Source organism: Sturnira hondurensis, unplaced genomic scaffold (assembly GCF_014824575.4).
Source record: "Sturnira hondurensis isolate 20B ecotype Veracruz unplaced genomic scaffold, ASM1482457v3 Scaffold0003693, whole genome shotgun sequence".
NCBI lineage: Eukaryota > Metazoa > Chordata > Mammalia > Chiroptera > Phyllostomidae > Sturnira > Sturnira hondurensis.
In genome coordinates, this window is record NW_028076324.1 from 5,549,684 (window position 1) to 5,574,007 (window position 24,324).

The 24,324-nt window shown below is 35.2% G+C and overlaps 1 protein-coding gene across 2 annotated transcripts in view; it reads right to left on the minus strand.

Annotated features, from left to right (window-relative positions):
• Positions 1–24,324, minus strand: part of FZD3 (frizzled class receptor 3) — a 69,413-nt gene that overhangs the window by 27,317 nt on the left and 17,772 nt on the right. For both annotated transcript variants that reach the window (XM_037042210.1, XM_037042212.1), the window contains 2 exons: positions 14,733–14,929; positions 7,606–8,623 (listed from right to left, as the gene is read on the minus strand). In XM_037042210.1, the coding sequence (XP_036898105.1) occupies positions 7,606–8,623; positions 14,733–14,929 (1,215 nt within the window). The remainder of the gene's footprint in view (positions 1–7,605; positions 8,624–14,732; positions 14,930–24,324) is intronic.

The window sequence follows — 24,324 nt, forward strand, 5'->3', positions numbered from 1 at the left end:
GCCAAGACCAGAAGCGGACGTAGGACAAAATTTTACAGAGCAGACAATCTGGCCTTTCTGTTGTTGAAAGGGGCAGCAGGAACCCCCCTAGACAGACAGAGACACACATCCTTGGAAATAAAAGCACTGTATGCAGCTAGTCAAGGACTTGGGGTTCAGAATTGTAGCTACCATTCTCTTCCCATCAGACACAGAAAATATAATGTCCATATAGGAATGAACATTGTATTTGTATGCAGTGCTATAATTTGGTGGTAATTTTAGATATCACTTATTTTTATTTTCCATAGTTACCCTTTGGGATTAAAGTGCTACATTTTATTTGTGGGTAAAGATGACAAAACATCTAAGAAATTGTTAATTATCTGGTGATTTTTAAACTTTAGGACTTCAGGAAAGTTTTTCTACCCAACTTATAAAAAGACGTACTTGACCATTTTAGGACTATAACATGCACCCCCCCTTCATTTGGGAGGAATAATGGTTGTTAATGCTGCGATTGAGTTCTGTTTACATTGACACTGGTGAAATATTATGTTATTTATGTTATTAAATATTTTACCATTTTGCTTCAAAATTTTTTTCTATTTTCCTCCTCTAAATCCTGGGTGTGTCATATGGTCCAAAAATATGGTAACTTTGTTGGCTATGAAGAATACTTATTGTTAAGTGCTGGAAAAATAAATGTACTCTCCTAATTTTTGTGTATTTACTAAACACTTTGTATTTTTAGCCATAATATAACCAATATCATATTCTCTAAGGTGTTTTCACAAGGTTTCTCCATATTTTTAAAGGAACAAGAGCAAAAACTCATAATTGTACTATAGTCACAGAATTATTTGATTTCCATATTTATTTTTCTCCTAGACTATAAACTCCTTCAGGATAGGAGCTGTATCTTACTTATTCACTTTTGCTTCCTCAGCAACTGTCAACATGCCATAATGGTTGATATAGTAAGTAGCTATTGCATTAATAAATGAGTTTTATAAGGGAAGAAAAAAACTGTGCTTTATGAGAGGAGAGTTTCTAGATTTTTGATATTAGCCATGAGAAGAACCTTAGAGATTATTTCATCCAATCCCCTAATTTTACAGATAAAGAATTTACAGCCCTGGCTGGTGCAGCTCAGTGAATGATTGAGTGCTAGCCTAAAAACCAAAGGGTTGCAGGTTCAATTCCCAGTCAGGGCACATGCCTGGGTTGTGGGCCAGGTACCTAGTAGGGGGTATGCAAGAGGCAACCACACATTGATGTTTCTCTCTCTTTCTCCCTTCACCTTTCTAAAAATAAAATGAATAAAATTTTAAAAAAAGAAATTATAGAGTTACTAAAGATACAGAGCTAGTTAGAGATACAGCGAGGACTATATTGCATCTCCCAAATACTCATTCTAATGTGTTTTTGCACAAGAACAGGTATAAAGTGATAGAATCATAAAGAGAATTCATATTCCAGATATCACTTACTATTTGAATTTGGATAAGTTGTGTAATTATGACACTCAGTTCCCTCATTTGTAAAACTGAGTACATTCTAACTTACTAAGCTATAGTGAAAATTAAATGAGATAATGTATATAAATTTGCTGAGTACAGAACCTGGTGCATAGTAAATACTTAACAACTAGAAGCTTCTGCAATTATTACACTATTTTGCTTCTATTTATATTCCCATAAAATTATTGGCTACTGAAAATTATTGGCTACTGAAATTATTGCCTTAAGCTGGTGTGGTGATGACTTCAAAAATCATTGGAATAAAGGTGTATTGGCATGTCTTTATTATAGTGATGTACTAGCATTTACTTTTTATTTCATTTATTGTAGAAACCTAATAGTACTAGACTATATTAAGTATTTTTAATACCATTATGCAAATAACATAAAATGATGTTTCTCAAAAGTAGTAATGAGAAATAACTGATGATTTACATGGACAGAAAAATGACATCCAACTGCTGTTATGAAAGAGTTTTCAAAGGAGATATAGAACAATGCTTGCTGAAGATCAGGGATTGAAAAACCACAGCCTGCAGACTAAATCTCCTGCAACTGTTTTTGTAAACAAAGCTTTACTGTAACAATTCCATTTGTTTACATATTGTCTATGGCTGCATTTGTATTACACCAGTAGAGTTGACTAGCTGCAACAAAAACCATATAGCATGTATAGCAGGCAAAGCCTAAAGTATATACTATTTGACCCTTTACACAAAGTTTATTGTGCCCTGCTGTAGAGCATGTCAAGTACACTGAATTTTTTCCTAAAATGTGTAAACCATTTATATACCACATATGTCTGCAGTTAAGACTTAAACTGAACTTACAGCTTAAGCTAACCTGTTTAACAGAGCCCAGAATATTAGTAACTAGTATGCTTTAATATACTTACCCAAAAGTGCCATTTGACAGACTTTACAACCTGCACATTATAATAGTATTAAATATTTCCTATAAATTTATTTTAATGTTCTATATTTCTATAATATAATATTTTCCTATTAAATAAAAAACATAATATTTTTTTCAGGGAATTCTTACTTTTTCCCTCTGTTATGGACACTAAATAATTTTGAGGAAAAATTAGTTTGATACTAGGATGTCACAGGTAGGATATTTACCACTTTAAATATTAGTAACAGGAAAAAAGATTAGTAGCACTATATATTGAAAAGAAATATTCACTGTCCCTAATGTCTCCCGGCCCTTTCATAAACAATGATGATTCCTTTTGGAACTGCCTGGTAAAGAGAAGCACTCTTATCAGAAAATGAAGCTAAAATCATAAGCTGAATGTGATGTATTGTATTTTTGTATTTTCCTGAATCAAGACTAGATAAATAGCAGATGGGGTGCCTTGTGTGGCTGAAAGAATACTAATAATGTTTTCTGTTTGTTTTGTATAAAAAATTTATTTTTAGAATTCTACAAATGGCTCTGATGTAAATTTGATAGTCTTAGCTAAGCTGTTTGTATTATGGTAACACATTTTTGCTACTAAAACACAGGTTCTAGTATCAAAATTCCTTGGGATACATAGCTTTGTGTTAGATGGATGAAAGAGATTTAAAAAATGAACAGGCATTTTAGGAAAGAAAATGTGTTCTTTTGAAGAGAAACACTTAATAGAAAACACTATAATTAGAGTACAGAATACAGAACACTTTTTCAAGCTTCAAAAAGTATGTACCTGTAGTTGCAGAATACTGAACTTTTCCTTTGTGCAAGGCACTCTAGCAAGAAGTTTACATTTATTTTCTCCTTTAATCTTCATAGCCACCCGTAAGATAGATATTACTATATGTAACATTATTTCCTACATTTTACATGGGGACGCTGAGGATCAAAATGTTAGAGACAAGACATAAACCCAGCCCCTCTGCCTCTAAAAAGCCCATGTTTTTAACCAATATGTTACACTGAAACGCTTTTTTAGAAATATCAACAACCTTTGGGACTTGTAACTCTTTCACAAAATGCTTTGAGCCTCTTAGAAGGCACTAAATAAAGCAAATTACTTTAAAAAACCCAAGTATTTGAAAAATTACTAATATGTTAAATAATATATCAGATGGAAATGCACTTTAAGAATAAACTTTACTAATCTGAAATTGCAAAACAGACATTATTCCGACAACTAGGGCTATGTATATTTTGTAATTAATTCTGGATTCAGGCATTAAATACTACTTTCTCAAGTATTATTTAATATACATTTTGAGAAAGTGTTCTTGCTAAAATCAGTTAGTACAATGTATTTTAAAATCTAAGCAGTAAATTTGTTTACCGCAAGGATACTATTTTAAATGTTTTTAAACCCTTTATACAAGCCCATTTTTCTTCAAACTATGGACTTAAATACAAGCCATTTGCATTAAACACAAGTGGTATTTTAAAACAATTTGACAACGGCTTTACAAACTGACTTTTCAAATATCTGAGGGGGACCAAGTACATGGTGACTGAAGATGACCTACGTTATCTTGTTAACCAGTATCACCCCAACAAATGTAATAAAAAGACAATATTTGAAAGCTTCAGTAAATAAGAAATGGCTATAAAGCAACCTCACTGATTTTTAAGCAAACATATTCAAATATTATTCTCTAAGTCACCTAGTAGGCTACTCTAAGGATAACATCATTGCTTAAAACATTCAAAAAATGTCTCATTAGAAATGATCATCAGAGCCTGCAAAGTATTCTTTTAGGCAAGCTCAGGGATAGCAAATCCTGTTCAATTACGTATGAATAAACTTCAAATAGGAATTTAATAACTCTGGTACTCAATTCACAAGTCTATATGAGTATTTTATCAGTAAGATTGTGAATGAAAACTAATTATTAAAATACTAAAAAATCGAAGTAGGACAAATATCATATGATTCCACTTAAATGCGGTGCCTAGAGTACAGGCATACCTCATTTTATTGCGCTTTGCTTTATTCTAATTTATAGATAATGCATGGAGACCCTCCACCAGCAATAAGATCATGAGTATCTGAAGACTCAGATGATGGTTAGCATTTTTTAGCAATAAAGTATCTTCTCTTTAAGGCATGTACATTATTTTTTTTAACACAATACTACTGCACACTTAACAGACTGCAGTCTGGTATGAGCATTAACTTTTATTTTATTTTTTTAAAATATTTTATTTATTTATCTTTAGAGGGGAAGGGAAGGAGAGAGGAAGAGAAACATCAATGTATGGTTGCTTCTTATGCATTCCCTGCTGGGAACTGGCCCCTGCCGGGAACTGGCCTGCTACCCAGGAATGTGCCCTGACTGGGAATTGAACCGTGATTGTCTGGTTCACAGGCCCGTGCTCAATCCACTGAGCTACGCCAGCCAGGGCTTAGCATTAACTTTCATATGCACAGGAAAACAAAAACTTCCTATGGTTTGCTTTATCATGATTACTTGCTTTATTGCAGTGATCTGGTCTGGAAATGGACCTTCAGAATCTCCGAGGTGAGCCTGCAGTCAAATTCACAGAGACATAAAGTAGAACGATGGCTGCAGGGACCGGGAGGCAGGTAAGAAAGGGGAGTTGTTGATTAGTGGGTAAAGTTTCAGTCTGGGAAGATGAAAAATTTCTGAAGAATGACGGAGCTGAGAGTGGCGCAAAAACAATGTATTAGTGCCACAAAACTATACACGTAAAAATAGTCAAAATGGCAAATTTTGTTACTATTTATGGGGGATATTTTACCCCAGTTCAAAAAAAACCCAAATACCCAAGTGACTGTCTCTCGTTTGTCAGTGGGCTCTACTTCGAGTGGGCTCTACCTTGCTGACAACTGAACTACTGTTAATGTGTGTGAGCCATATTCTTTCTTTCTGCTTCAACGTCCTCCCTTTAGAGTGGCAGGAATGAAGCCATGCTATCTATATCATAAGGCTGTTGTGGGTATCAAATAAGATCACAGATTTTACCCACATGAAATTTATACAAATAAGAGTTCATATTTGTAACACTTTATCTTTTTTGAACAAGCCAAATTTAACATAACACCTATAAACTTAAGATTGAAAAGAGTCACAAGTGAGTTCACGGGATTCACACAAGGAATAAAACGTTAATCACACTTCCACTAATCTTCCAGAACAACCTCTCAACTACTATGCTGAAAAAAAGTTAACACTAATTCTGGAAAAGAAAAATACTTCAGGGAATTAAAAAATGCATCTATGTGAGTATTAATCTATGAGGTATTAGTGAAAACATCCCCTTCCATCAGAATTGGGAAAATTTTTCTATAAAAGAAGAAAGGCCAGAAATTCCCAACTTGAAATAATAAAAGGCACATATATACATACATACATACATACAGTTGTTTGGGGCCAGTATGGAAAAATGAATGAGTGACCAAAGTGGTTAATAGCAGTTTTTTGCTTAAACTTGAAGTAACTTAATACACTTCAAAAATTAAGAGATATTCACCATGCATGAGTTGAATTTTCAAGAATTCAGAAAAACAAAGTATAGTTTACCGCTGAACAACACAGATTTGAACTGTGTGGGCCACTTATATGCAGATTTCTTAAAATAAATACACAGTCAACCCTCTGTATCCCCAAGTTTTGCAACTGTGGGTTCAACCAACTGCTGACTGTATATATGCACTGTTCTATGCCATTTTATAAAAGGGACTTGAGTATCATGGATTTTGGTATCCACAGAGTTCCTGGAAACAATTCCCTGTGGATATCAAGGGATAAGTGTAGTTAAGTTTTGGGGAAGTCAAAAGTTATATACAGATTTTCTATCACGTGGGGGTTGGCACCCCTAATCTCTACATTGTTCAAGGGTCAACTGTAATTCTAAAGAAAAGCAGAAGAAACAAAGTAAGGTAATGACAGAAATAACTAAACCAAAAAGATAATCCTCTAGTAAGACTGATCAAGGGAAAGAAAAAAAAAGATCATACATTAGGAATCAAAAAAGTAAATAGTAACAATATTCAAAATAAAAAATGTGAATAGCTTTATACCAATTTATTTGAAAAGATGAAATAATTTTTTAGAAAAATATAAAGTCCCAAAAATGCCTCAAGAAGAAATAAAAGACCTCAATAAAACAATTATGATTAAAGAAAACTTGTCTTAAGCCCTGGCTGGTGTAGCTCAGTGGATTGAGCTCGGGCCTGCGAACCACACGATCGAGGTTCGATTCCCAGTCAGGGCACATGCCTGGGTTGCAGGACAGTTCCCAACAGGGGACACACGAGAGGCAACCATACATTGATATTTCTCTCCTCTCCTTCCCTTCTTCTCTAAAGATAAATAAATAAAATCTTAAAAAAAAAGAAAACTTGTCTTAAAAGGAAGAAGAGAGGGTGATAGCTACTAGCAGTATAGTTCCAGAGAAGGTTTTAAGACGAGAGAGATAAATACTCAGCATCAACTCCTCTGAATTACTTTCCTTGTTCTACTCCTTTCCTGGGACTAAATCCCAGATGAGTGTGAGCAAGTTGCTATATATTTTTAAGCCTCAAGTGAGACAGATGTTTAAGAACTCTACAAAAGGAAGCTAAATAAATGATCTCCAAAGTTCTTTCTACATCTAAAATTCTATGATTATGATTATCTAACCTCTTTAAACTAAAAGGGCAATTATAAAATACTCAGTATGCAAAAGAGAAAAATCAAGACCAATTAAGAGATGAGCTAGTTTGTATAACTGCATTCTATTAATTTTGCAAAACTGTTAAAACAATTCCTATTTTGAGTATCAGTAAGATTTCCACAAAAAGATAGTGCCTTTTTGTTAGAGCTGGTAAAGTGCTTCTTCTCCTCAAACCTGCAGACTTCTAAAGAATCAATACACAACTGTTTTTGAGGTAACAGAAGTAAATTGCTTAAAAGCCCATAGTTTAGACTTGTAAAAGTTGAATTTTAAAAGGAAGATGTTTATAGAGACATGTGTATGACATTATTACTATATTTCGTTCATTATCTTCACTTTAAACTTTTAATGTACAAGTTGAGGGTTCATGAAGAGTTTTTTTAAAACCCAGCTAAGATTAGCTCTTTATAGTAATATGTCCTCTTTTCACTATTACATATTCTGAAATTTAGAACAAGGCTTCCCTTACCTGATATGGGCATGGAATGTGATATTCTCTGCAGCGTTCTTGTATCCATGTTGTTTCCCAGATGCCACGGTAAGCTTGCTCGTAAAAGTAGCATCCAATTACAACCAAGAGTGGTACGAGATAAAGAATGCTGAAAACACCAATCCGGATCATAAACTTCACCAATTTATCTTGGTTCTCCTTTTCTAATGGAATCTCAATTCGGACTCTGTTTAGTGATATAATGCCAGCTAACAGGAGTGAAATTCCAACCACCACATATAGGCAGAGGGGTGCAAGAACAAAATATCTCAATGCATCAACATCGTAGAGGCCAACAAAACACACGCCACTGATATTGTCACCTTCAATTTTATTCATCGCTAAAAGGATGATAGTCAGAGTTCCAGGGATGCCCCATGCACTGGCGTGAAACAGCAATGCTTTCTTCTCAATAGCTTCACTACCCCACTTGGGCACAGCTGCCAAGAACCATGTGATGGTAAGAATTACCCACCAAACGCTGCCAGCCATTGTAAAAAAATAAAGTACCATAAAAAGCATGGTACAGGCTTTATTATGAGATCCTTGTGTTACTGTGGAAGCCTTATACTGTGCGGGGCTAGATGCATTGCAGGCTACTCGGTCCTCGAGCAAAAACCCAATGAAGAAAATTAAGGATACCATCATGTAGCAGACTGCATAAAATATAATAGGTCTTTCAGGATACCGGAATCTTGTAACATCAATCAAAAACGTTAAAAAAGTAAACAACGTGGCAGAGAGGCAAATGATTGAAATCAATCCTATGAAATATCGAGCAAATGAAAGTTCTTCTCTCCTAAAGTACATATTTGGACAAGGAGGTGAACAATCACGCACGTGCAAAAAAGAATAACCAAGGTCAGGGTCAATTTTCAACTCTCGGGGACACCAAAAACCATAGTCCCTCTGTACTGCCACTGGGGCTCCTTCCGTAGGATCTCCAGCTAAATTCAGATCCACAAGTCGAGGGTATGGCTCATCACAATCTGGGAACCTAAAAAATATAAAATGAGAACCATTTTACTTAATGGGAAATGTACTGAGACCTAACAATTTGGATTTCCAAATTTAGCACTTGTGACCTTACTATTTATTCTTACGTCCTGGGAGCACATTACAGTAAGTAGAAATAAAGTAAATGGTAATATCTTCTGTGTGGATAATACAACTAGATTTTCATAGTTGACCAAAAATGATAAGGTTTTATACTTGTTTTTTTAAAACAGTCAAGCATAGCCATCAAAAAGTATATATATAAACTGTTTATTTAGGATACACAATTTAAATATATATAAATAAGCAAAATAAGTAAATATAAATGTATAGCTCCAACAGAATAGAAGCTAAGTTAATTTTGTCTAACTATAGTATAGTCCTCAATTTCCTGTAGCACTTAAACACAAGGGTTAAAAATATTCCCTAAATGAATGGCCCAAGGTATTTTCAGTTAGATTAGCATTTTAAAATCCTTAAGAGTGGCTTAGTTTTGGGGGGTTTTTAATTTCCATTTTATAGTCACTCTCTGCTTATCATATTGGTTAATTAAAGGCCTTCCAAGGTCTCCAATGTCAACTAGTTCTTTCCTACCATCCCTAATTTCTCTGCAACCCACTGCATTCTCCAATTCAGTTATTCTCAAACTTTAAAGTGAATGAGAAAACTTAAGGTCCTTTTTTTAAAGTGTAAATTCTTGGTCCCCACTACCACAAATCAGTATAATTCCAGTATACCTGTGCTAGGGCCCAAGAAATGTGCGTTTTAACAATTTTCCAGATCCACAGACTTGAGAAAGTATCATAGCCTCAGGACAAAGAAAACAAAGAGTTGTATTGCAGACACACTTACATGACTAAGGGTACCATTCTCATAAACTTCCTGCCATCTTCAAGTTTCTTTCCAGTAACAGTTTCTAAGCCTTTCAGATGCCCACTAACTAAATGTTTACTAGTTTATACTCATCAAATAGTTTCCAAGAAACTGTCATTGATATTGTTTGTCAAATGCATGCATAACCTTGTGCTGTAGCAGATTAAACTTTTATTTTCCAATATAAACCATTTTCTTCACAGGGCTTGGAATGATAAAACCAAAAGACAGAAACTTATTGCATTCAGGCATTTATCAGAATCCTGTAGTATGCCAGGGGATTAACATACAGACAAACAAACAACAAAAAACAAAACAAAACAAGATCTCTATCCTTGAGTCTAAAAGGAGATAGACACTTGTAAAAACAAGATAAAATACAACAGTGTGATAATGAAGCAATCAAAATCTATATAAAGTATAAACTGATAAAGAGAAGGATTAATTATTTCAGGGGAAGAGGTTATAACAGGCTTCAATTCTGAAGCAGCATTTGCCAGTATTGAAGTATGCCAAACAGTACTTTTGCAAGAAATGTAAGCAAAAGCATCAAGGTCTGAACAGGGTATGTTTAGTATTGCTGGAACTTGAGGTGTGCATGACTTGTAACAAGAGATGAGGTTGGAGAGGTAAGCATGTTGCAGAAATGTGTGTGTGTATGTGTACGCATGTATACATGATATAAAATTTAAAACCATGCAAAGTAATACTATATATTTTTACAGATGTATTTGTATATCCAAATGCCAATTCAACATATACATGCCCTTTACTCTTCAAGCTTTCCAAAATCAAACCCTTGATTTCTACTTCTTAGATTTCTCCAACTCCACAAGTGATTAATTCCATTCTTCTAGTTTGCTCGGGCCAAAACCTTGGGGTCATCTTTGAAGTCTGTTCTTTCTCATTTACACCTCACAATCTACCAGCAAATCCTGTCACTCTACTTTGTGATATATCCAGAATCAGACAACTTCTCTTTTGCTCCACTGCTGCCCCCCAATTTGAGACACCTGCACTGCTTTCCTGGACTTCTGGGAGTGACTTCCAATTGCTGATCTCCACTTCCACACAGCAGCCACACCTGTGCTCAGATCACATTTCTTCTGCTCAAAATCCTCCAACGGCTTGCTGCCCTTCTCACTCGGAGTCAAATCCAAATTCCATCCCAGAGGTACAACACCCCCCCCACCCCCAGTACTTTTCTGATATTATTTACTCTCCATTCTCCCTCACTCACTGGGCTGCAGCCCCTTTGGTCTCCTTGTTGTTCTTCGGCTATACCAAGCATGCTTCCACTTCAGAACCTTTAAACTTGCTCCTGTTTTCTCATCTGGACTGTTCTTCCCTAAATATCTGTATTATTTGTTCTTTCACTTTAATTGGGTCCCTGTTCAACGCCTCCTTATGAAAAAGGCCTTCCCTACTGTCTCCACAAAAAAACAGAGTCCTCCCGCTTCCTTGGGCTGTATCACTATCACCTAACTCTACTCTTTCTCAACAGTCGTTGCTCCCCAGCTGACATCATCTATGTGGTATCTCCTGCCACCAGCACTTCAGCTCCGTAGAACAGGCATTTTGCTCACTGCCTGTCTTCCACATGGAATAGTGCCCAGCACACAGAACACATCCAATATTTGTTGAATTAATGACTGTTGAATAAATATTTTCATATAGCCCTACCCAAGACAGGGGTGTCAAACTCATTTTCACTGGGGGCCACATCAGCCTTGGTTGCCTTTAAAGCGCTGAATGTAATCTTAGAACTGTATAAATGTAACTACTCCTTAACAGTTAAACAAGAGCTCAGTGCTGCCACCGGTTAGAAACAAGGTGCCAAGCCAGATAAAACAAGGTGGAGGGCCAGATTTGGCCTATGGGCCTTGTGTTTGCCACCTGTGAATGACTAGGAGCAGTGTGGAAGACATATTTGAGCTGAGCAAAAATGGGGAAAAAGAGATACCAGTTCAGCCAGAACTAAATCATATAAGGCAGTGAGAATGTGACAGCTATGGCCCTCACCAGGTAGCTAGCTCAGTTGGTTAGAGTGTCATCCTGATACTCTTAGGGGTGTGGGTTCGATCCCAGTCAGGGCACATACAAGAATCAACCAATCAATACATAAATAAATGGAACAACAAATCAATGTTTCTCTCTCCCTTCTTTTCTCTCTCAAATCAATAAATAAGAATTTTAAAAAGAAAAGAATGCATAGCTATAAAATTAGTTAGATTAAAGCAATGGGATTTATAACTGATTGAATATGGAAGCTAAGGTCAGTGAGGGAGGAAGATGACCTCCAGAGAATAAAAAAATGTTCTAGGGATAAATTAAATTTCAGACATGTTGAACTTTAGGTATCTGAGACAAATTCAGGCTAGGATTTTCCAATGGCTTCTGGATATGGAGATTTGGAACTTGGTAAGAAGATATCAAGACTATAGACTTAGGCCCTGGCTGGTGTAGCTCAGTGGATTGAGCGCGGGCCTGCGAACCACATGATCACGGTTCAATTCCCAGTCAGGGCACATGCCTGGGCTGCAGACCAGTTCCCAGCAGGGGACACACGAGAGGCAACCATACATTGATACTTCTCTCCTTCCTTTCCCCTCTAAAGATAAATAAATAAAATCTAAAAAAAAAGACTATAGACTTAAGAGTCATCGGTATATGAAAAAGAGGTTAAAATCAGTACAATGTTATTATCTGGGGAAAGCATGTAGAAATCAAAGAGAAAGGAACAGAACTCTGAGAAGCACCAGTATTTTAAGTGTCAGAAAGAAGAGGATCCAAGAAAGAAAACTGAGGATTGGTCTGAGACACAGCAGACCACAACAGTTCACATATGATGGCCTAGCTGATTTTCAGGAAAGGACAAGCTAAGGTTGAGGGGAATAAGGGTCAAATATAGAATAAAAATGAAATATGGGTTTGAAATGGGTTATATAGCTTTGGCATAGGTGCTAAGGGGAATGGAAATAAGTTTCCCTGATGACCAAATTCAAAATTGACCAAAGACAAACAGCAAATAGAATTGCTTTGGTTTGACTCTAAATAAAAGCATAGGTAATTTTATAAGAAATTGGTTCAATCAATCTAGTTGGAGATTTGAACAAGTACAGTGGAAGGAATAAACTGAAATTGCTAGCAAAAGTGTTATTTCAAGGGATGGACCACAAAGCTTAGGCTAAGTAAAGAAGTAAGTTAGATCAGGAAGGGGTTCTATTGAAGGGGGGGAAACCCCAAAAGTCTGTGGGTGTCCAAAGTCTGTGGGTGACGCAAAGACAAGGTACAGTAGGAACAAAAATATGAGAGATGTGAAAGAATGAAAAGTTGTTATAAAAGACCAGCTTGCCAGAATTTAAGATTTCAGAGTTAGGCAATCCCAGGCAATAGTGAGGACATAAAGTACATTTAATCCTATCAAAACAGATAAAGAGATAAAGATCATAATGAGATTTCTATCTTGTCTATAAGGTATTAACATAAAAAGACCACTAAACAATAGGAGTTAGACACAAGAAACATAAAATACAATTCGGCCCACTCAACTCATTTAAGTGTTGTTATAAACACCAAGAAATTTACGGACTTCCAAAGAGGAACTATAAATGCTATCAGGTGGTTGAGGAGGGCGTGGATAAGAAGGCAAAATGTAAGTAAGTGGACTATAAGAAACTAATGTTTTATTTCTTAAATTTTTTCCATCTCTCAAATGTGAGTAACACCTGCTTTTTACCTACCTCTGAGGGCTACTGTCAGATGATAAAGCAAAATTAGTTTTAAACACAAAGAATGTTCACTGAAGCATTACTTACAACAGCAAAAACATGAAAATAACCCAAATGGCCGTCACTAGGACATGGCTACATAACTACAGGATACTAACACAACTGGCTATTATGTAGCAATTAAAGGGAATCAACCAGACCTAAAGATATAAATATAGGTACATGTAAAAATTTTTTAATGTTATTTATGGGTATGTATATAAGTAATAGTATAAAAACAAACAGGAAGGATTAACAACAAATTTAACATAATGATCACTTCATCTCCAGGGAGGAAAGAAGGGAATGAAATCAAGACAGGTACCAAGGAAGGACTTTTCAACTCCATCTGTATTATTTCTTAAAAAGATGCCCTAGCTGGTGTGACTCAGTGGGTTAAGCACCAGCCTGCAAACTGGTTCCATTCCCAGTCAGGGCACATGCCTGGGTTGCAGTCCAGGTCCCCAGCTGGGGACACTCATACAATCATGCAGCGATGTTTCTCTCTCTTTCTCCCTCCCTTTCTCTAAAAATAAATAAATATTTTTAAAAGAAAAACTCAGAAGCAAATATTGCAAAACGTCAGGATTTGACAAAGCCAGACAGGAATAAGCACATATAAATTCTCGTTATTTTGTATTCTGAAATGTTTCAGAATACAAAAAGGGCACAATGTTATATCAGAAATACAGCATTACCCTGGAAGACTAGCTCAGTTGGTTTGAGCCTCATCCTGATCCATCAAGATTTCGGGTTTGATCCCAGGTCAGGGCACATACAAGAAGCAACTAATAAATGGGTAAATAAGTGGAACAACAAATTTATGTCTCTCTTTCTCCAAGGTCAATTTAAAAAGTACTGCTAATAATAATGTTCTCTGATACAAATCTGTAAGACTGTCTAGTAAATATCTTCTAACCTTTAGGAAATACTTACAATCTATATATTGTAAATAATTTAAAAAGCATCGGATATTTTCTGGGTCTGGTCTATTAATATATGACAGAAAAACACAACCGACAGAACTACTTTAATCATTAACACATTTCAATAATAAACGTATTTAAGTCCTATTAAATCATTGTTAAAGGTATTTAATGATGAGGCAACAAATGATTATTTTCTCCTCTGTATTTTCTAATTTTCATAAATGGCACTGCTTTTACAACCAGAAAAAAATTTTAAGGCAGGGAAAAAATCAACTATTTCGTTGATTCAGTATTCAGTCTTACATTCTCCTTAATTCTTTTAAAAACTTCTTCATAGTAATGCTCTTTTTTACCTTTTTAATTTAGTGCTTCCAAATTTCTAAGGAAATGAATAATTCTGAAGCCATAAACATCTTTGAAATTAAGACTAATGTATACACTTTTAAAAAGTTTTTAAAAATTGATGAACTAGAAGACAAGTAATTTTCAAATACGCTGCGACATAAGTAATGATCCATGAAAAACATGATTTTCGCACCTACTGCATTCCATATCTTCAGGCCAAGGGACACCAAACATCTCCATAAGCTTTGAACACTCGCTGTAAGCCCGCTGACACAGCCTACGACAGGGAAGTGTGACCCGTCCATATTCCATACAAATAGGAGCATAGAGTGCACAAAGAAATGGCCGGAAATCCCGAGAACAATCCAGATTCACCATAGGGTGGAATGGCTAGGAAAAAGTTAAAATTGAATTAGAGAAATAGTAGTATATAAATTAAAGTTTTCTATATACAATACTGCAATATTCATTTTTTGTTTTAAAAAATTTCTGAAGGTTATTAAAAATTTTGAAGGAGAGCGCTTTTTTTTTAAACAAACCCTCTTAGCCCTGGAAATTCTAATTTGGTTACTTCTCAGGTGTATCCCGGAATCTGTATGTATATTTTAATTGTTACAGGTGATATTAATGAAGAGCTATTGTTAGTGGTTCTCAGCCTGTAACAATTAATGATATTAATTGGTAATTAATGGTGTTTAATGGTAATGGTAATTAATTACCATTAAATGGTAATTAATAATATTGTTACAGGCTGAGAACCACTAACAATATGATTCATTTTATAAAGAAAAAATACAAAAGATCTATGCCAAATGCTCAAAAGAGTAATTACTACTTGTAAGAAATTTTAATATTCTTCCTTTTATGTATTTCAACTTCTACAATTTCTTCAACTAACATGCATCATCAGGAGAGAGAGGACAAGCAGTACAAGGGAAGAAAAGGGGAGGGAGAGAAGTAGGCATGAATACTAGCAGTTATTTTGAAGATGAGAAGTAGGGAAGAGACTGCTCCCCTTTTCTTGTATTTTATTGTTCTTTTTATGTTAAACAATTTTTTTTAAAAAAGAAGAGTTCTTAAACTCTGAAATCATGATATAGACAGAGCTAACACTGTAAGCTGGTATTAAGAAAACAGAAAGAAAAATAATGGTGGCTCCATACATATAACCACACAATACTTAAAGTCATCACCATAATCACAGCAATAGATCAAATATCACAAGAAGTGTACATCTGGGCTTTTGACTGTCAAATATTTTTTCACTTGTTTATATAACAGTTTCAGTGTCATTGTTGATTTTGAATTGATAGCAAATATTTTCACCACCAGGCCTAATGAGTAAAGAATCAACTTATTTCTACACTAATATATGAAGCAGGACCACCCCCCGCGCCCCGCCCCCGCGCCCCGCCCCCGCGCCCCGCCAAAAAAAACCCCTGAGATTATCTTCTGGAGGGTGGGCCCTTACAATACAGGCTTCCATGGTGAGGTGAGTGTTCTAGGAACCCATCTGTATCAGTGTATCAGCTGGTGCAGTTTGAGAAGCTGCATTAAGCTTTATTAAAATTTTTCTGAAGACTCTTTCAACACATTTGCCCATTTCATGATAAATGATTTACAAGTGCACCTGCCTGCACCACAGAGTGTTCAGCAGTTTTTGACCAAAATCGGCACAGCTCCCATGTCCCACACTCCCCATTCATCCAGTCTTGCCCCGCCCCCAAGGGACTTTATTTTACTTGCCCAGATGAAAAAAGTCTTCAAAGGGAAACTTTTTGCAGATGTGAAAGTGGTGAAGCAAAAAATGGCAGAAGTATTAAAAGGCATCAAAATTGATGAGTGCAAAAAGTGTTTTGAGCAGTGGAAAAAGCCTTGAAAAAAGTCCCACTTTATAAAATGGAGAATACTCTGATGGGACCAAAGTTTAAATATGTAGGAATATACAATTTTTATAAATAAATTCCAAGTTTTGGGGGTCCTTCCTCATATTTTCCTGAGATCTTCCATACACAATGAAGTCAGAAAAGCAAGAGTTACTTAAAGAAGTTGATGTCAAAGTTGTTAATTGTATAATGGATATGACATAAGATATGTTATGTAACAATAAAACTATCTGTAGTGATAAACTATATGTTACTATCATATTAAGAAGCAGTTTGTATTAAATGAATGATTCTATCAAGAACAACATTAAAATATAGAAAAAAAGTTTTAAAATTTAAAGCTTTGGAGAACTACTGAAAGAAAAGAACCCAAGAGACCAAGAATCCAGAGACCAGGAAAGCATGGTGAGGTGGCCCAGTCAGTGTAGCCACATCTCCAAGGAGGCATTTGTTGAATCTGGGCATAGGGCAAGAGGCTAAGAATCAAGTTTCGCCTAAGTTGATGCTAAAACACCGAGAAACCATCAGACCTTTGATGCTCTTGTGAGGCTACAGCAAAAACTCACACGCAAAAAAATAAGGCTGGACTCTTGCTTTACACCATACCAAAAATAACTCAAAAGGCTTCAGAGGCCTAAATATAAGAACAAAATCTATGACACAGAAGAAAACAAATGAGTAAACCTTCATGACCTCGGATTTGGCAATGGTTTCATAGTTATGACACCAAAAACACAAAAGAAAAAATAGATAAATTGGACTTCATCAAAAATCAAATTCAAAATTAAAAGCTTTTCTATATTAAAGGATACTATCAAGAGAATAGACAAACCTTATGATGAAAGAAAATATTTATAAATCTAATATCTGATAAGGTTCTAGTACCCAGAAATACATAAAAAACCCTATAAATCATCAAAAAGACAAAGGACCCAATTTTTTAAAATGGGCCAAGAACTTCAACAGACATTTCTCCAAAGAGGTTATGCAATGACCAATAAGCACATAAAAGGATGCTCAATGCCAAAGTCATTAGGGAAATGTAAATCAAAACCACAATGAGATACTATATCATACTCACTAGGATAGCTATAATATAAATAAATAAATAAATAAGCAGTGTTGATAAAACTGTGGAGAAATTGAAATCCTTACACACTATATGTGGGAATGTAAAATGAGGCAACCACTATGGAAAAGTTTGGTGATTCCTCAAGAAGTTAAACACAGAATTAACATATGATCCAGCAATTCCACTACCACATACATACCTAAAAGGATTAAAAATGGTGTTCAAGCAAAAATCTGTATATGAATGTTTATAGCAGAGCACTATTACTCATAATAGTCAAAGGGAGAAAAAGAAACAAAAAGCAAGCAAATGGGAAGAAAATAAAGAGGAGAAATCAATGGAACTGAAAACAGACAAACAAAGAAAAAAAATCACTCCAACCAGGAGCTGGTTCTTTGAAAATATCAAAAATTTAGATAAACTTTAAGCCTGGGTAGGGTAGCTCAGTTGGTTAGAGCATCACCCCAATCCACCAAGGTTGCAGGTTCAACCTTCAGTCAGGGCACATACAAGAAGTAACCAGTGGGTGCAGGGTGGTTGGAACAGCAGATGGATGTTTCTCTCTCTCTTTCTCACCTCTTCCTTTCTCTAAAATCTATAAATTTTTAAAAAATTTTCATTGATAAGCTTTTAGCAAGACTGATAAAAATGAGAAACACGAATTATCAATATCAAGAATGAAAGAAAGGATGTTGCCACAGTCTCTGCAGACATTAAAAAGATTAGATCATACATATCAATAGATGCAGAAAAAGCATCTGATAAAATCCAGCACCCATTTATGATAAAAACTTAGCAAAGTGGGAATACAGAGATCATACTTCAACATAATAAAGGCCATATATGGAAAACTTACATCCAACATCATACTCAATGGGCAAAAACTAAAGCATTTTATCTAATATCAGGAACAAGCCAGGCATGTCCACTTTCACCACTCTTATTCAACATGGTACTGGGAAGTCCTAGCCACAGCAATTAGACAAGAAGAAGTAAAAGGCATCCAAATTGGAAAGGAGGTAGTAAAACTGTCACTATTCACTGATGACATGATATTATACACAGAAAATGCTACAGGCTCTACCAAAAAAATTACTAGACCTAATAAATTAATTTGGCCAGGTAACAGGATACAAAGTCAATACTCATAAATCCATGGCATTTCTATATACTGATAATGAACTATCATATCAGAAAGAGAAACTAAGAAAACAATACCATTTACTGTTGCAACAAAAAAAGTGAGGTACCTAGGGACAAATTTAACCAAGGAGATGAAAGACCTGTATTTGGAAAACTATAGGACACTGAAGAAAGAAACTGAGGAAAATACAAGTAAGTGGAAGAATATGTCATGCTTGTGGACTGGAAGAGTTAACATCATTAAAATTTCTATACTACCCAAAGCAATCTATAGACTCAACATAATTCCTATTACAAGACCAGTGCAATATTTTGCAGATCTAGAACAAATATTCCAAAAATTTATATGGAACCAAAAATGACCACAAATATTCTCCTCAATTTTGAGAAAGAAGAACAAAGTTGGAGGGATTACAATACATGATACCAAACTATACTGTAAGGCCATTGTGATTAAAACAGTCTGGTACTGGCATAAGAATAGGCTCATAGACGAACGGAACAGAACAGAGAGCCTGGAAATAAGCCCATGCTTTTAGGTCCATTAATATTTGACAAGTGAGGCAAAAGAGTATATAATGGAGTAAAGACAGTGTCTTCAATAAATGTTGGGAAGATGAGACTAGTATTTGCAAAAAAATGAAACTAGACCACCAACTTACACCATACACAAGAATAAACTAAAAATAGATTAGAAGACTTTAAATACGAGTCATGATACCATAAAAGTTCTAGGAAAACAGAGGCAGTAAATTTCAGATATCTGGCATAGCAATATTTTTGCCAATATATCTCCCAGAGCAAGGGAAAAAATTAAAAAATAAAGAGACTGCATCAAATTTAAAAGCTTCTGCATAGTTAAAGAAACCATCAGCAGCCTTGGCTGGTGTAGCTCAGTGGATTGAGCTCGGGTCTGCGAACCACACGATCGAGGTTCAATTCCCAGTCAGGGCACATGCCTGGGTTGCAGGCCAGTTCCCAACAGGGGACACATGAGAGGCAACCATACATTGATATTTCTCCCTCTCCCCTTCCCTTACCCTCTAAAGATAAATAAATAAAATCTTTTTAAAGAGATTTTAAAAAAAGAAACCATCAGCAAAATGAAAAGGGAACCCACTGTAAAGGATAACATATTTGCTAATTATACATCAGACAAGGGTTTAATCTCCAAAATATATAAAGAACTCATGACTCAACACCAGGAAGACAAACAATCCAATCAAAAAATGGGCAGAGGTTCTGAATAGACATTTCTCCAAGGAGGACGTACAGATGGCCTATAGATATATGAAAAAATGCTCAACAACACTAGCAATCAGAGAGATACAAATTAAAATCACAATGAGATACCACCTCACACCTGTCAGAATGGCTATCATCAATATATCAACAAACAAGAAGTGCCGGCAAGAATGTGGAGAAAAGGGAACCCTAGCGAACTACTAGTGGGAATGCAGACTGGAGCAACCACTCTGGAAAACAGTATGGAATTTTCTCATGATATTAAAACAGAACTGTCTTTTGACCCAGCAATTCCACTGATAGGAATACATCGAAAGAATCCTGAAACAGCAATTCAAAACAATACATGTACCCCCGCATTCATAGAAGCATTATTTACAATAGCCAAGATTTGGAAATAGCCTAAGTGCCCCTCAGTAGATGAGCTGATAAAAAAGCTATGATGCATTTTACAACGCTTTTTACAAAAAAGCTGTGTTTTACAACACAGCAGTAAAAAAGAGGGAGTTCTTACCTTAAGTAGCGGGATGGATGGAACTGGAGACTATTATGCTATGTGAAATAAACCAGGCAATGAAAGACAACTACCATATGATCTCACTTATAATTAGAATCTAAGGAACAAAATAAACTAGCAAGCAAAATACAATCAGAGGCACAGAAACAAGGAACAGACTGATAGCTATAAGGGGGGAGGGGGAGACAGGTTGAAAGAAGGTAAAAGGATTAGACAAAGAACATATATGGATCATTCATGAACAGGAACAACAGTGTGGGGATTGACTGTGGAAAGGGAGTATGGGGGAAGGGTGCAAAGAGGGAAAAATTGGGACAACCATAAAAACATAAACAATAGATTTTTTAAAAAGATAAGAGAATATTATGAACAACTCTACATACCTAAACTAGACGATTCAGATGAAGTGAACCAATTCCTCCAAAGCTACAAACTACCAAAAGTCACACAAGATAAAACTGATAATCTGAATAATCCTGCAACTATTAAAAAATTTAACTTGTAGTTTAAAACATCCTAAAAAAGAAATGCACAGGCCAGATGATTTCACTAGTAAAATCTAACCAACATTCAAAGAATTAACACCAACTCTATACAATCTCTTCCAGAAAACAGCAGAGAATTAATCTAAATTAATTCCATGAAGCAAGGATTACTATAAAAGGCAAACAAAGACAGTACACAAAAGGAAACTGTAAACCAGTATCCCACATGAACATGAATGAAAAAAACCTCAACAAAACAGTAGCAAATCAAATCCAAAAATATATTAAAAGCATTATATACCATAACCTAGTACAGTTTGTTCCACAAAGTCAAAGCTGACTCAATATTCAAAAATCAATCAGTGTAATCTACCAAATTAACATGATCATACCAAATGATGCACGAACAGCATTCATAATATTAAAAGTTCCTAGCAAACTAGAATTACAGGGCAACTTCCTCAACTTGATGAAGCATATCTACTAAAACCCTAGAGTTAACATCATACTTAACTGAATCACTGGATTCTTACCTCTAAGATTGAAACAAGGGAGGGGCGGGCGCCTGGTCTCACCAATCTTATCCAACATAGCACTGGAAGTCCTACCAGCACACAGAGCAAGAAAAGGAAGTAACAGGTGTAGAGAATGGAAAAAGAAAACTATCTCTACTTGTAGATGGTATTACTGTCTGCATAAAACATCTCAAGAAATCTAAAATGCACATCTAAAACTAACCAGTGAGTTAAGAAAAACATTTTAAAAATTGTATTTTTCTATATAATGAGCATGCAGAAACTAAACTAAAACTATACATTTATAATCACTAAAAATCCCAAATATGGTATAAATCCAACAAAACATGCACAGAACTTATATAAAACACTGATGAAATAAATCAAGGAAAACAGAAATAAATGAACAGGTATATATTTTATTAGTTTGCTAAGGCTCCTATAACAAAGTATCACACAAACTGAGTGATTTAAACAACAGAAATTCATTGTCTCACATTTCTGGAAGCCAGAAGTCCGAGATCAAGGTGTTGGCAAAAAAGTTGCAGCTGTACAAGAAGCAGTACATGAATTTTCATAGCAGGTTTATTTGTAACAGCAAAAAACTGGAAACAACCCAATGTCCTTCAATGGGTGATTGGTTAAGCAAATTATAGCTCATCTCTATAATGGAATACTACTTGGCTATTTAAAACAATGATTATTCATACCTGTAACAACTTGGATGGATCTCAAGGGCATTATGCTAAATGAAAAAAAGCTAATCTCAAAAGATTACATACTGTATGACTCTATTTATGTAACATTCTTGAAATGACAAAATTATAGAGATGGAGAACAAATTAGTGGTTGCTTGTAATTACAAAAGGAGTTCCTTGGTGGTGATATAACAGTTCTGTGTCTTAACTGTAACAGTGGCTACATTCACTTAAGCACGTGATAAAATTGCAAAGATGCATATATATACACACATAAATGAGTACATATAAAAACTGGTGAACTATGATAAGGTCTGTACATTGTACCAATGTTAATTTCCAGGTTTTGATACCGTGAAATAGTTATATAAGATACGTAAGATGGGAGAAAGTGGAGTACACAAAATCTCCTGTACTATTTTGGCAATGTCTCGTGAATCTATAATTATTTTAAAATTAAGCCCTAGCTGGTACAGCTCAGTGGATTGAGCTCAGGCCTGCAAACCAAATAACCGCGGTTTGATTCCCAGTCAGGGCACATGCCTCGGTTGCGGGTCAGTTCCCTGTGGGGGATGCACGAGAGGCAACCATACACTGATGTTTCTCTCCCTCTCTCCTTCCCTTCCCCTCTAAGATAAATAAATAAAATCTTTAAAAATTTTAAAATTAGAAGTTAAAAAATGTTCTAGAGTCACATGCTGATGGATGCACATACAACATATATGTGCAAATATATGTCTTAAGCAAGTCTCAAACTTGCTTGGTGTTAAGCAATACATAAGTTACCAACTAATCCAATGTTATGTTACTATGTTAGTAAAACCTCCATCTGTGAGTCCCATCGTGAATTATAAAATTGATATGAGTGACATTTTGCACTGCTTGCATTGAACCTAAAGCTACAAGTTTATGCTTCTGTCACTTGTTAGCTGTAAGTACCTTGTGTTGTACCTCAGCAAGCATTTACTGACAGTTACTATAAGCCAGGCAATGTTCTAAGTGCCTTATACACATTATTCCATCAGTCATCTCAACAGTTCCATAAGGTAGGCGCTATTATTATTAATCCCATTTTATAATACATGTGAAGGAAATAAAGCGTAAAGTTTAGTAATTTGCCCAAGATCACACAGCTACACTGAGCCAAGAGTCATTCTTATCCAAAGCCCTTGAACTTAACCAATTTGTTCCATATAACCTCTCTCTAAACTTTTAGTTTTCTCCTTTGTAAAATGACCTTAATAGTATATAAATAATAATAAAAACAATACATAAAATAGTTAGCATACAGAACCCAGTAAATGACAGCTTTAAAGGGGGATTAGGGAAGAGCTGCAAATTAATAAAGCTGTAGAAGGCCTATTTGATGGGCACGAGAAAACCTGCTAAATTCCCTATTCTCAAATGCTGAGTGAGAAGTGAATGGAAATGATTTTTAAAAAGCAAAATAAAAAACAGATGAATCTCAAAATCACTATGCTGGGGTGAGAGAACCAGACATAAAAAAGTGAATACTGTATGACTACCTTTATATAAAACTCCAGAAAATGAAACTAATCCATAGTGACAGAAAGCAGATCAGTTGTTGGTTCTTGGAGCAGGGAGTCAACAGGGTGAGAGGCTTTTGAGGTGATGGAAATGCTCTATCTTTTGACTGTGGTGATGGTTTCACAGGTACATACATCTCTCAAAACTCATCTAATTGAACACTTTAAATGAGTTCAGTTTATTATACACAAATTATACCTCAAGATAGCTGTTATATAAAAACAAATAAAAATATTAATGTTTCAAATAAGCAAATTGCCTTGACTTTAACCCTAACAATTTTTAACCTCAGCAAAATAAAAATTAAATGAGGTAGTAGCTCGAATACTGTAAAGTTGAGAATATATCTAATAAGTAATACTTTCAAAGTACTTTGTACTTTCACTATGAAGTACAAAAAGGATCTTTAGCTGATTAAATTTTAATATTCTTATTGAGTACTTCCTTAAATAGTAATACTTTTGTTAACTAAATTAAGACCAGGTATAGGAAGTTTACAAACTGAAAAGTAACTTTCTGAAATTAAATTTCTGGTTTCTACAACAAAGGTACACAACATGGAACCTTCCATTCTTTGTTCAAATTCAAATCAACCAAGCCTTTGTGCTCCCAATCTCTTTCTTCCTTCAAATTTCCATTCCTGTTACCATAGGAACCGCTAGCTGACAAGCCTTCA